At 31.4% G+C, this 12,597-nt stretch overlaps 2 protein-coding genes across 2 annotated transcripts; both read right to left on the bottom strand.

Annotated features, from left to right (window-relative positions):
* Positions 1-10,928: 10,928 nt before the first annotated feature.
* Positions 10,929-11,681, bottom strand: LOC148770659 (uncharacterized). Its single transcript, XM_088817977.1, has one exon. The coding sequence runs from the start codon at positions 11,679-11,681 to the stop codon at positions 10,929-10,931; it is 753 nt and encodes a 250-aa protein (XP_088674103.1).
* Positions 11,682-11,717: 36 nt separating this feature from the next.
* On the bottom strand, positions 11,718-12,485 carry LOC105968282 (uncharacterized). Its single transcript, XM_088817976.1, has one exon. The coding sequence runs from the start codon at positions 12,483-12,485 to the stop codon at positions 11,718-11,720; it is 768 nt and encodes a 255-aa protein (XP_088674102.1).
* Positions 12,486-12,597: the final 112 nt, after the last annotated feature.

Here is a 12,597-nt window from a genome sequence, read left to right as displayed (position 1 = left end):
TGGACAAACACGCGCTTTTGAGTTTCACAATGTGGAGGGAGTGTTGAGGACTACTTCTCCACTTTATTTTCAAACTCAATATTATCAAATTCAATTTGGTACATGAATATTCATTCGAAAAGAATTTTCAATTCTTTAGGATAGTATATCGGTACAACAACAAAATTGAGAACTAATGTCTCAAATTCCTCTCTATTCACTTAGAGAGCAAGCTAACCATGATTTATTTTCCAATCAACTCTTTATTGGCACATAATGGTTCGATTTAAAATGATTTCGGTAGCTACCATGTAATCATCAACGATTTTCTCATCCAAATATGGATTTCATTTATGCCACCATAATTGGCAAGTATTCTCATATCATAGTAATGGATATTGGTGTTGAGGCGTACCCCAAAATCGTCTTTAAGACGAATCCTTTCATCGAATGAGATAAGTAATATGATGCTACTAGCGCTAGTAGACTTTAGTTACACAATATTCACCCACTTTTTCGGGTGTTAATCATTCGAACCAACATATATATCTCCCCCTCTTATATGTATAAAGTACAATTGGTTAGTTGTGTACCATAATCATTTTTCACCCATTTAGGGATTCACGATGCAATCACAATGTGAAATTTGTCCTTCGAGGACATTCGTTTATAAGCCTTTCATGACAAAATCTAATGTGCTATGTGTCCTTCTTGGACACTTTCTCTTGCACTTATTTGCAACATATGTAATAATTTCAAGTTGTCATTTTGTCGATAAATGCATCCAGCATTTTACACATTTAAATTGTTGCAAATTAAATGATTTCTTTTTTCTTTTGTGCTTAAATATTTCCATGCACAAATGTAGATGAGACAAAGATCATTTCATATAATTCACGCCGTTATACAAGAACATGCTTCTTATCTCCCCCTTAGTGGCGGGAAAATTGTCTCATTAAAATGGCAATTAACAATTTATGCCATAGAAATATTTACCATTAGAGGTGCAAAATATTGCATAGCATAAATAATAAATAAACCATGTGATATAGCATGTTATCTAGATTAAAGTAACTAGGTTTGAGAATCTAACTGGATTTGAACATAAATGATCAAATTTCAAAATTTTTGAAATTCAGGGACCAAACTGTAAATTTTGAAAATTTAGGGACTAAACTGTAAATTTTGAAAACTTCAGGGACTGCAATTTTAAAAAATTTAGTGATAACTGAAAATGCTGGAATAGATTCATAATTGCAGATGACGAGAGGAACGAGCTGCATATTCTAAAAAACATTTGGACTGAATCGTAAAAGAGAGAAATATAGGGGTAATTTAAGAGAGAATGTTTTTTTTTTGTTTTTGGGGACTAAAGTGTACAAAATTAAAAGTTTGGGGGGGAGCGAAAGTGTATTAACTAATACATAAATACCAAAAAAAAAACAGCTAAAAAAAAATCTTGGGGGGGGGGGGAGGGGGCGGGGGCCACCCTAGCCATAGGCATGGGTACGTCCCTGGATATACGTACTCCATAGATATGGATTTGGAGTGAAATTTGCATCACTAAAACTTTGTGATTCAAAATCTTTAATTGAATTGGTCAATATCGTGACTCCAAAATCAACGCAATTTCTTTTGTTTTTCTGTTGGTGCTTGATAAAGCTTACCAACATGCTTTATCGTAAAATGGATTTATGACCAATCATTTTTTATATTTCTCATCTCTCTTCCACTTTAAATGATGAGATAAATATTTATAGTGGATAAACTTGAGCACCACGATAGCTATTCATGCCAATATATCTCTTCGATTTTTTTTTTAATATTGTTGTTTTCACTTTCAAAGAATAACAACAGTTCAACGAGCTCTATATTATTTCAATTTTAGCTCACAACTCTTGCTCTATTACAGTATGCAATCAAATTTCTTGATTTTGCTATTATGAGTGCAACTTGAGTTTTTATGTTGCCATTTCATGATTATAATATAGATCCAAAATATTGCTATTGCGGTAGCATTTCAATTCACAAACTTAGAGAGTTTTCTCTCTTATATATCTCCACAAGTAACTTTATTTTATGTTACTTTTACCAGACAGGTAACAAAATATTTACTCGTTTCTTGAAAATGAAACAATAATTTTGCTCGGTGTCTTCTAGACACATTTTCGTTATGAAATATTTGGCTTGTATTTCCAATACACATATATGGATCTTCAACTTCAATGATCCATAACTTATAGTTACGTTCGTTCTTGAACTATCGAATATATCTAATTTCAAATTGCGTGATATGACTCATATCATTGAATCAGAAAGGAATAGTCTTTTCGAGTCCATATATATATAATTTCAAGATTTGAGTTTTATTGTTTAAAATTATGTACTCGATTTGAAATCATTATAGTACTTGATATGAAATAATAGTACTATAATTAACTCAAATTTTCTTATATATCATTGTACCACAAACTGAATAGTTCTTTCGAGTACAATATACTATTCAAATATCAGGGATTCAGTTTTATACCATGAATTTATATACTCGATTTAGGGTCTTGAGCCCTATAATTGGTACTTAATCGTAAAATAATAGTACCTTGAGTAGGAAATATCCATTAACTCAAATATTCAATTTTGAGTATCATCACTTAGACCTTGAGTCTAATATATTCAATCGAGATTTCTAGTCTTAAAATTTAATCTAGGCATCAAGCCTTTATATTTAATATTCCTCCATATAAGCTTTCAAGCTTTCATATTAAAAGTAGACTTCGAGCCTAAAATTTATGAACTTCGAGTTCTTTTTCGATTGATGGAGCTTTTCAAGTTGCATAAACTAGAGAGCAAGTGGTTTTTTTTTGTATTTTTTTTATTTTAATATACCACTCAAATCTTCGAGACACTTCATTGCACGTGCTCGATTTGGACTTCAAGCCTCAATATATAATAAAATTGTTATAGTACATTGATCAGGAAAGAATAGTACTATAAATGGGAAATACCCTCTAACTCAAATGTTCAAGAGTCTTATCATTTAGACTTAAAGTCTAATATACTCAATCGAGATTTTTAATCTTGTATGTAATCTAGGCTTTATGCCTTTAATCGTCCCTTTTTTTTAGAACATCATGTTCAAAATTCGCACTAGGGACAGCTCTGGCAGAGTTGATTATTGTAAGCATATCTCTCTCGATCGAGATCCGATTTCGATGATTCAAAATGTTCCGAAAAGCCAACAAAAAATTCCACAAGTTTCGTATTTTGAATTTTCTGAAATTCGGACAATATCAAGTCCAAAACAGACATCAAAGTACATACTCGTGAATTGCAATTTTCAACAAAATTAAGATGATTAATATTTAATAATTTTAAAACAACAATAAAATATTTGAAATCAACTCCCTTTTCATCTTCTATGGTTGAGAAGTAATTATCTTCTTTAGATCATCTTTACTCGAAAATTAAAATAGAACAATCGTGCTGATCACGTGTTGAGAAACTAATAAACAATATACAAGAAGTAGAGAATAAAGTAGGGAGAATATGTAATATGTTATTCCATATCATCAATTGTACAAAATACAATACATTGCACCTAATTTATAGGTGTAGAAAAGCTAGTCAAAGGTCATGAGTTACAAGACCTTAATAATCAATAACGGAGAGTACGTATAACGGGTGATCATCCCTAATCTCCAAGAATTCATAATAATATTATTATATTATAAATTATTTCGTCCAGATTCAATCCAAGTGGTCCTCAAACCCTATCCTCGTCATGAGAAATTAAAAATGAAACTTATTTTCTTTTTTTCTTTTTTTTTTTTTTTTTTCTGAAACCCCTTTTTGTGGACTACCATCTTCGTTTTGATTGATATATTTTTTTCATTTTGTTTTTTAAAATGGAAAATCCCACTTTGCCCTTCACATGGAGCGTTTTGACACTTTTCACCCACAAAATACAATAAATCATTCACAACGTACCATGAATTGAATAATAAAAGCAATTTTAATTTTTATTAGTTTTTTCCGTAATACAAAAAAACAAATTAGATTGTTATTTTCTTCAACCTCCAACCTAATTTAGAGCGCACAAAGTGCGAAAAAATAAAAATCACACAGGATTATTAAAAAGAATTATATTTTCTAACAAAATAAAATAAAATAAACTTTTATCGCTAAATTATTCGATTGATGGGTCTTTTATTGCAACTGGTGGAAATATTAGGTAAAATATTTGGAATGGATATGATTTTCAGATAAATTGATAGTGAAATAGTTGAATGATTTTTCTCATTAAATATTTTTTTTGTGATAAAAAAATGTAATTTTTAAATATGTTGATGAGATGTAATTTTATTCCTGCACTTTATAATTTCAAAATAATTGATGCATAAAAAAAACAGATTTGGCATTTTTCATCATAAAAAAATACCAGTAAAAATATTAAATTATCTTTATTAGCATTAAAAATTCATTGGGGTGCATTATCCATGATTTATTGTGTTTCGAGGGTGCGAAGTGCTATAAATTTTTTTCGATGGTGTAAAATGCCAAAATGGCATATTTCAAGGGTGCAAAGTAGAATGAAGCCGAAATCTCTCAAATTTCTGTTTGAGTACAAATTTGTTTTAAGAAACAATTTTAAGAAATGATTAAGAAAAGAAGAAAGTAAATTGCAAAAACCACCTCTGTGTAATCTCGAACGGCTAAAAAAAGTTCATAAGTTATAAAAATTAGCATAAACCATAAGCCATAAGCCAAAGACAAAAAAACTCATCGGAATCTGATTGTGTAGCTCACTCGCAAACTGCGCAAATTTTTTTTTTTCTAAACTTTTAGAGTGAATTGATACAATGACCTTTATGTAAATAAAAATAAATACAAATTGATTTAACTTGTAAATAATCTAAAACTTTTAGCACCAAATTGTAATTTTCAGAACTATGTACAAACCCAATAATTATTTCTTTGTATCCCCTCTAATTAGTACACATAAAATTAAGATACAAACCACAAAATAGACAAATGAAAACTCACCCAAAAAGGAATATATATATATATATATATATATATATATATATATATATATATATATATATATATATATGCACGATAAGAATGATATACTGAATTTTGTATACATCTGCAAATAGTTTTGGATGTTACTGAAAAATAGTATTCGTAAAGTTGATATACTTACTTCTTAAATTGATCAAAATCAGCTTTTTAATTAACCTTTGAATTAAGATGTAGAGTTTGTTTCACAACTTATCTCCATTCCGACCTGGGACGACTTTTAGTTGGTCTGAACAATTCGCCATGTTTTGCTGGCCTTCTGTATGATGAGAACCAAAATATATTAATTAGAATGATAGGTAATAATTTGGCGTGTAACAAACGACTTAGATATAAAGAAACACAAGCAATAATATTATACGTGTACATACTTACCTATGTGTATGATATGCTTAATTGGTCCAACCCAATGGGCCTACAAATTATTTATCTACTGGGCCACGAGCTCAATATCGAAAACCACTATCACCGAGGCCCAATCACCTTCAAGTAAGGCTTGGGCCCGACAATCTCAACTAAGCTATAAATAAAGGTTTGAACTCATTCCTTAAGGTACGTCCTAGCTATTATCTGAGCAATACTACCAACTGTATTCTCTGGACTATTTCCACTATCCGCACGACTGACTTGAGTGTCGGAGGGGTTTCCGCCGGATCAACCCCCGACTTAGTTCACGTGTTCTATGATCGCAGGTATCTCAAGGTCATCAAGCTCGTGAGCCGGTGATCCACTCTGCTCTTCCAGCTCATTCTACTTCAACTCACTAAGGTGATCTATCTCTAGCATCATCAGTGTAAAATGCTCCAGTGTCGGTACTCAGTTGATATCATTGGTGAAGATGACATTGTTTAAGGTGGTATATATAGTATATCGGCTATTGGTGTCATTAAATGCATTTATGCAATGTTTTGAAACCCGGATCGGACCGACCCGTTGAACCGGTTAAACCGCGAACTATTGTCTTGTCCGGTCCCGTTTGGCCGGTTGAACCGTAATATCGGAATCCGGGTGAAAATCAGGGTTTTTTTCCCCCCAAAATTGTTATTTTTTTTTATAAAAACAAACAAATAAAATGGTCAAAACGACATCTTTTTAATGTCAAGTTGAAAGAAAATTAAATAAAATATTTTTTTTTAAATTGGAAGACATGCTATTTTTTTATTATAATTTCTATAATATTTAAAATGATTCGGTGTGATGTGTGTGGGTTCTATGTTGTCTGTGTAAAAGAGAAATAAGTTTAATTACATGTTAAGTGAAAATGAGTAATGAGTTAATGTGTGTGAAATAAAATATGGTTTATTTCTATACTATCTATAAAAGGAGGAATGATGGGTGAGTTTCTTCTCTTTTATGTGAGGACAAAAAAACCCTTTTCAATAGGTAATTAGTAAGGGCATACGTGGATAAATAGGTAATATCATATTATTTAATAATAATAGAAATTATCAAACATCAACACCTATTTAATTTGTAACTTATACGGTTCTTGAGCATACCAGGATAGTTATTATATTGGGTAGTATAATTAATATTCATTCATTAATAATTAAATAATATTAATATAATATATATATATATATATATATATATATATATATATATATATATATATATATATATATATATATATATATATATATATATATATATATATATTTATATATTTGTAGAGTGTACCTCTGGAAATTAATATTATTATTATTATTAATTATTATTATTATTATTATTATTATTATTATTATTATTATTATTATTATTATTATTAAATAATATAGTAATAATAATTAAAAAAACTAATGATAATAATTTCTAAACACTAATGTTTATTTGTAACCGATACAATTCTTCCCTATTCATTTCAATGCAACGTTACAATACCATCTTTTATCAAATATATATATTAGGCATCAATATAAACCTTTGGTATTCTGGCAGGGCAAAAAAAGATGGCTCTCCATTTTGTACGGGCTACAGACACTCAGTTGTACGTTAACATGCGCGTTTCTACAATCAGATTGTATACTAATAAAAGAAAATTAAAAAAAAATGCTCAGTTGCTACATAAAGACGTTTGTTGCATCAGTGCTACATAAATGGATTCGATAAGCAAAAAAATTATTTATGAAGTATACATTCTTCAGTGAAGTGTGCTCACCTTAAAATCCAGGTGTGCAGTATGCTATTTTCTTTTTTTTACCTTTTGCATGTAAAATTTACACATTAGTTAATAGTACCAAACATGATTATATATCATTCTTACGTTTTGATATGCTGAAATTAGAATTTAATGATCTAAAAAGACGAAACCTAAAAAACCTTACAGCCAGAGTATGAATCTTTGCGGAGCTGCTAAGGTAATTTAGGTGCGTGATCGTGATTCGTGATCGTCATCTTTATGTCATCCTATACTTCAGTATTATAAAAGAGAAGTTTTAATGGCATTGATTTACTTATTTCCTGTAAAAACAAAAAATCATGTATTCGCCTTTAAAATATTGGATTTTTTCAGTCATCGACTCTCGAGAAACTCAAGCACTAGGCATATCATGACTAAATCCATATTTTGAGATGTTATACCGTATGAACTTATTTACGTTACATATTTCAGTACACAAGTCTCAGAGAAACGTTAGTGTCAGTACCTGCTAGAACAGTTAATTGTTGCCATTTCCATAGTTGGCATTGTCTAGAGATCCATCGAATCGTTAGCTACTTTAGCAAATTTAAGTACTTTTTATCTAGCTAGATACATTTATGAAATCAATTAACTTGTGTGCATTGAGGTCCATACATTATTCACTATATTAAGAATGTTAAAATTATTTATACTTTTATATTTAAAGTTATGTATACATTCATTTTTGTATATTTTGAATTATTAAAGTACGTACTCAATTAAAAAGAAAATTATAGTTATGTTATGCAATAACTGTAGAGACGGACAATATATCAAATATATATACTTTACAGAGTAATAAATTGTTGATAATAAAAGAATATTTAATGGTATACGTATGACTATAACTTTGTTGAGACAATATGTACTTGAAATTAATTATTAGTATATAATAATTAAAACTTCATAGACGTTATTGAGCCTTAAAAAATATATTTTTCATGAAAATAAGTAGGCTATATATATTTATATTTTAACAATAAACTAACATTAAATGGTTTGATCGACAATAATATTTTTCTTAGTAGTTTAATGTACATAATCGTTGGATCATTCATGTAAATAGAAATAATTTATTTGCGTAAATAAGATTCTGGGATTTAAAGTTAATGTTTTCTTCATGAGAAAATTGACTAAAAATCCCTCAAATATTGTGTATAGCAAACAATCCGTCCGAGTATTTTGATTTTCTAAAAGTCCTTTAGTCGGACTTGAAAATAGACAACTTAGTTGTTGAATTTAGACTGAAAAAATATATTTTAGGCTGAAAAAGGGACATTTCAGTTGGAAATTTTGTAATGAATACAAACACCTAAAGTGAAAATAAAATTTTTCCAATGATGTTGTGGCGGAATATAGGTGGTCAGCTGCCAGAGCCGGTAAGGAGAGGCGGAAGAGTGGAAGAAATGCAATTTTTTAGTGAATGTGGTTTTGAGGACAGGTGAGTTTCAGGATGATAATTAATTTACAATCTAAAATAACTATTTTCTACCTAATCTCTCTAACTAAGCTACCTGATGGACTTTAGCAAAATTCGAAAATATGATTGTCTTGATTTGAAAAGGTATTACTGCGCGGGGTATTTAGAAAATTGATCATTTCTTAACATCTTTCATATGTACTATATTAAACATATAATTATAATATATGTCCCACAAGAATTTAAAAAAGTTTTGAATTGCAAGATAGCATGTTCTAAAATATTTTCTCGGGCTGCGGCATGAGATTTGGAATGGAAACTTTAATTCATTTTATTTTTCAGGTTAATGGTCATAGCATGAAATCTAAAATCTAGATTTTTTAAACTAAAAAATTAGGATAAATATACACTATTTACTTAAGATATTTTAAAATTTTAATAGCATATTAGGATAAATATACAAAATTCAATATAAAAAATAAAGAATTAACTAGACACGTGCAACGCACGTGCACCTGTCTAGTACTTTAAAATTTATGTATAAATAATTATAAAATAAAAAATGAAAAAATCAGTTGGACCCGGTTGAACCGGTCCAACCGTAACCCAGTAGCTTGTCCGGGTCGGGGAATACGATGCTACACCCGGTGATTTTCACCGGGTAGCTCTCTTATTGACATGTGTCCTTTTTAATTTATTTTATAATTATTTTTCTAAAACCCAATGGGCCATAACTGAACCCGTAGTGGGAATCTTATCAATTAGGGTGCCTGGTTAAAATCACCGGGTGTAGCATCGATATTGCCGTCCGGGTCGATGTCCGGTCCGGTTTTCAAAACATTGCATTTATGCATCAATCAGAATGTACAGTACCTGGAAACCATCTTGTTGATGAATGAGACTGCTTGTTCATGAGAAATCCTTAATTAAATTTGGTCGGTTACATACGATTTATTGATGAAGAAGATGTTTTTTCACGTACGATTTTGCAGAATTTGAAGCCTGTAAACGGTTGTTGTAGACTTCAGAGAAGAGATGAAGAAGAGAAATGTTGTTTTTGTATGTGATGAAAGGGTGTTTTTGAGATGTAACAGGCCAGCAGATGAATCGGGCATTTTCTCTTTTATACTGATATTGCAATGGTGAACCTTATAATTATTTTTAACTAGTATTTCATCCCGTGCCGATGCACTGATAGCATTCCAAAAAGGGAAAAACAAAATAAAACAAAAATATTTTTGTTAGAAGTAGATTAGAACTATATTTAAGGTGCTAACACCCCGTTACGTTTTAATTTTACCTATAATGATTAGAGCACCCACAAATTGAAAAAGAAAAATTCCATCGGTGTTTAGCACACTACTACTTATAAATACGAAAAAAAAAGAAAAGTATAGTTGTTTCTAGAGTCTTAAATTATACCGGACTGACCATGTCAACAGCTATAAACAACATAATAGCTTTGGGGTGTAGGTAAGGAAGACTGGCAATCGGGCAATGTAAGCCGATCGAGTTTGGGTTGACACAACTTGCATTCGAACATTATAGGCTCAAAGGCATTCAATTCTAGCTATTTCCACACGCAATTATTTTTTCGGGCTTCGAGTTTATATCTGCTTATAACGAACAAATACATAAATTAAACAATTGACAACCTTGCATCAAAAAAGGTGAAAAATTTACACGAACAATTTAAGTTGGATCTAGTAATCTACCATTGAAGCTATATCTAAACAAACCCTAAACATTTCTTCTACTATTTGAAAAACTGGGAAATAGTTGAAGTTTTATCAATCGCTATGAGTGATAAATTTTACCAATTGTGGTACATTTCATTCAATTAACATTTTTTCCACCGCCACCGTTTATTCCTTTTTTTCTTACTAGTATTCACCCGTGCGATGCACGGGGCGACATATTTTTGACTGAAAATACATGTCTCAAAAATAAATTTAAGCAGATAACAATTATTATGGTCACTGAATCTAAGTACATAACGTAATCGACCAACGATAATAAAAATATGTTATAAGTGTCATGTTCTTCATAGTTATAATATAAGAATACTATTAAATATTAGTATATCGTCAAAAATAAATTTTAAAGATAATAAGAATTGCACCGAGCACCCTAGGGAAATGACTGAAAATAACATTGCACCGGGGAAATTAAAATGTATAGATAAGAAACACCTGCAAAAGAATAAGTTCTTTAAAAATAAAATAAAAAACATGTCACATGAATAAATGATAAATATGAAAATATTTTCTACCTTCGAATTCGAGGAAATAATTCTTTGTACACGACATTTCTAGTAACATTGGTGAGTTCACCCGAATCCGACTTGATGAATATCTTAATGCCACACCTGCTCTTAACTCTGGACACTGCAACATATAGTTGACCATGGCTGAAGACAGGCCTAGGAAGATACAAACCAACATGCGAAAGAGTTTGGCCTTGGCTTTTATTTATCGTCATTGCAAAAGAAAAAATCAACGGAAATTGTCTTCTCTGAAATTTAATTGGCAGTCCGGAGTTAGATGGTATTAAAGTCATCCGAGGATTGAACACCATGTCACCGATATTTTTTCCGGAAAGAACTTTGCAACTCAGAACGTGAATGCCAGTTATAATAATTTGAAGTCTGGTACCGTTGCACAATCCTCTAGCTTCATCGATGTTTCTTATTAGCATAACGTGTGCACCAACCTTGATCCCCAACGCATGAGAAGGAACTCCAGAGCATCTTATTGTGTTGAGAAATTCAGTCGAATAAATTTCTGCATTATCCTCCATTGTGTGCTCGTCCCTACACATACTATCTGAGCTCAGGTACCCCTTCTCCTCTCCTGGAAGGAGATACATTAAGTGATCGTTCACAGACTCGACACATTCATTAGTTTGTGCAAGAATTGCCCTCATTTGAAAATAATTTCGATCGTACATGTTACTCAACAAATCCGGGTAAACGAATTCGAGTAGGTCTCTGAATGGATCTTCTGAATCACCAATCAACATGTCATCTGGAATCTCTATCGAAGCTTAGCTTCACCATCATTGTCTTCCCCAACATCCCCCATTACCAACATTCAGTATCCAGTCTCCAAATTCTTTTATCTCATCCACATTAGATGGAGAAGAACATGACTGCAATCTCATGTTCTTAGTCAACTTCATGACACGACAAAAATTCCACAGCGGAGAGGAGTTTATCGTAGCATGTACTATGTCCTGCCTTGATGCTTTGAGCACAACTGGTAAAATCTGCCTAAAATCACCTCCAAGAACAACCTCCTTACCACCAAAGGGTTTGTCAGCCTGTACTATTGACTTCATTGTCTTGTCAAGGGCTTCAAAACAGTATCTATGCATCATAGGAGCCTCGTCCCATATAATAAGCTTTGCCCTTATGAGCAATTCTGCCTGTGGACTTTGTTGCGATATGCTGCAGGTGGAACTCTCATGTACATTTATGGGTAGTCCGAATCGAGAATGAGCTGTTCTTCCATCGGGGAGCAATAACGATGATATACCATTCGATGCAACGTTAATTACAATCTCTCCCTTCGAACGAACTGCAGCCGAAAGAGTTTTCCATAGAAAAGTCTTTCCTGTTCCACCATGGCCATATAGAAAGAACATTCCACCACTGTCATTGGTTATAGCATCCATGACTACATCATAAACCTTTCTTTGCTTATCTGTAATGGAAGTAAGACACTGTTGAAGTTCTCTACCCATTTCAAACCGGTCGTAGTCCTGTTCATCTAACACCAATATGTTTTTTGTGTCCTCATATGAGTATTCGATTAGAACTTGCATAGGCGCGTAATTTTGCAGGCTTTTACCATTGCTTTGCAATATTTTTTCTATTTCGGTGAGAGTATAGTTCTTCAAGCTTTCATCCGATATATGTAAATCTTCAACAATAAAA

Source organism: Erythranthe guttata, chromosome 5 (genome assembly GCF_056151865.1).
Source record: "Erythranthe guttata isolate IM_541 chromosome 5, IM_541, whole genome shotgun sequence".
Classification (NCBI taxonomy): domain Eukaryota; kingdom Viridiplantae; phylum Streptophyta; class Magnoliopsida; order Lamiales; family Phrymaceae; genus Erythranthe; species Erythranthe guttata.
The sequence above is the reverse complement of the archived record's forward strand: the minus strand, read 5'-3'. Positions and strand labels throughout refer to the sequence as shown.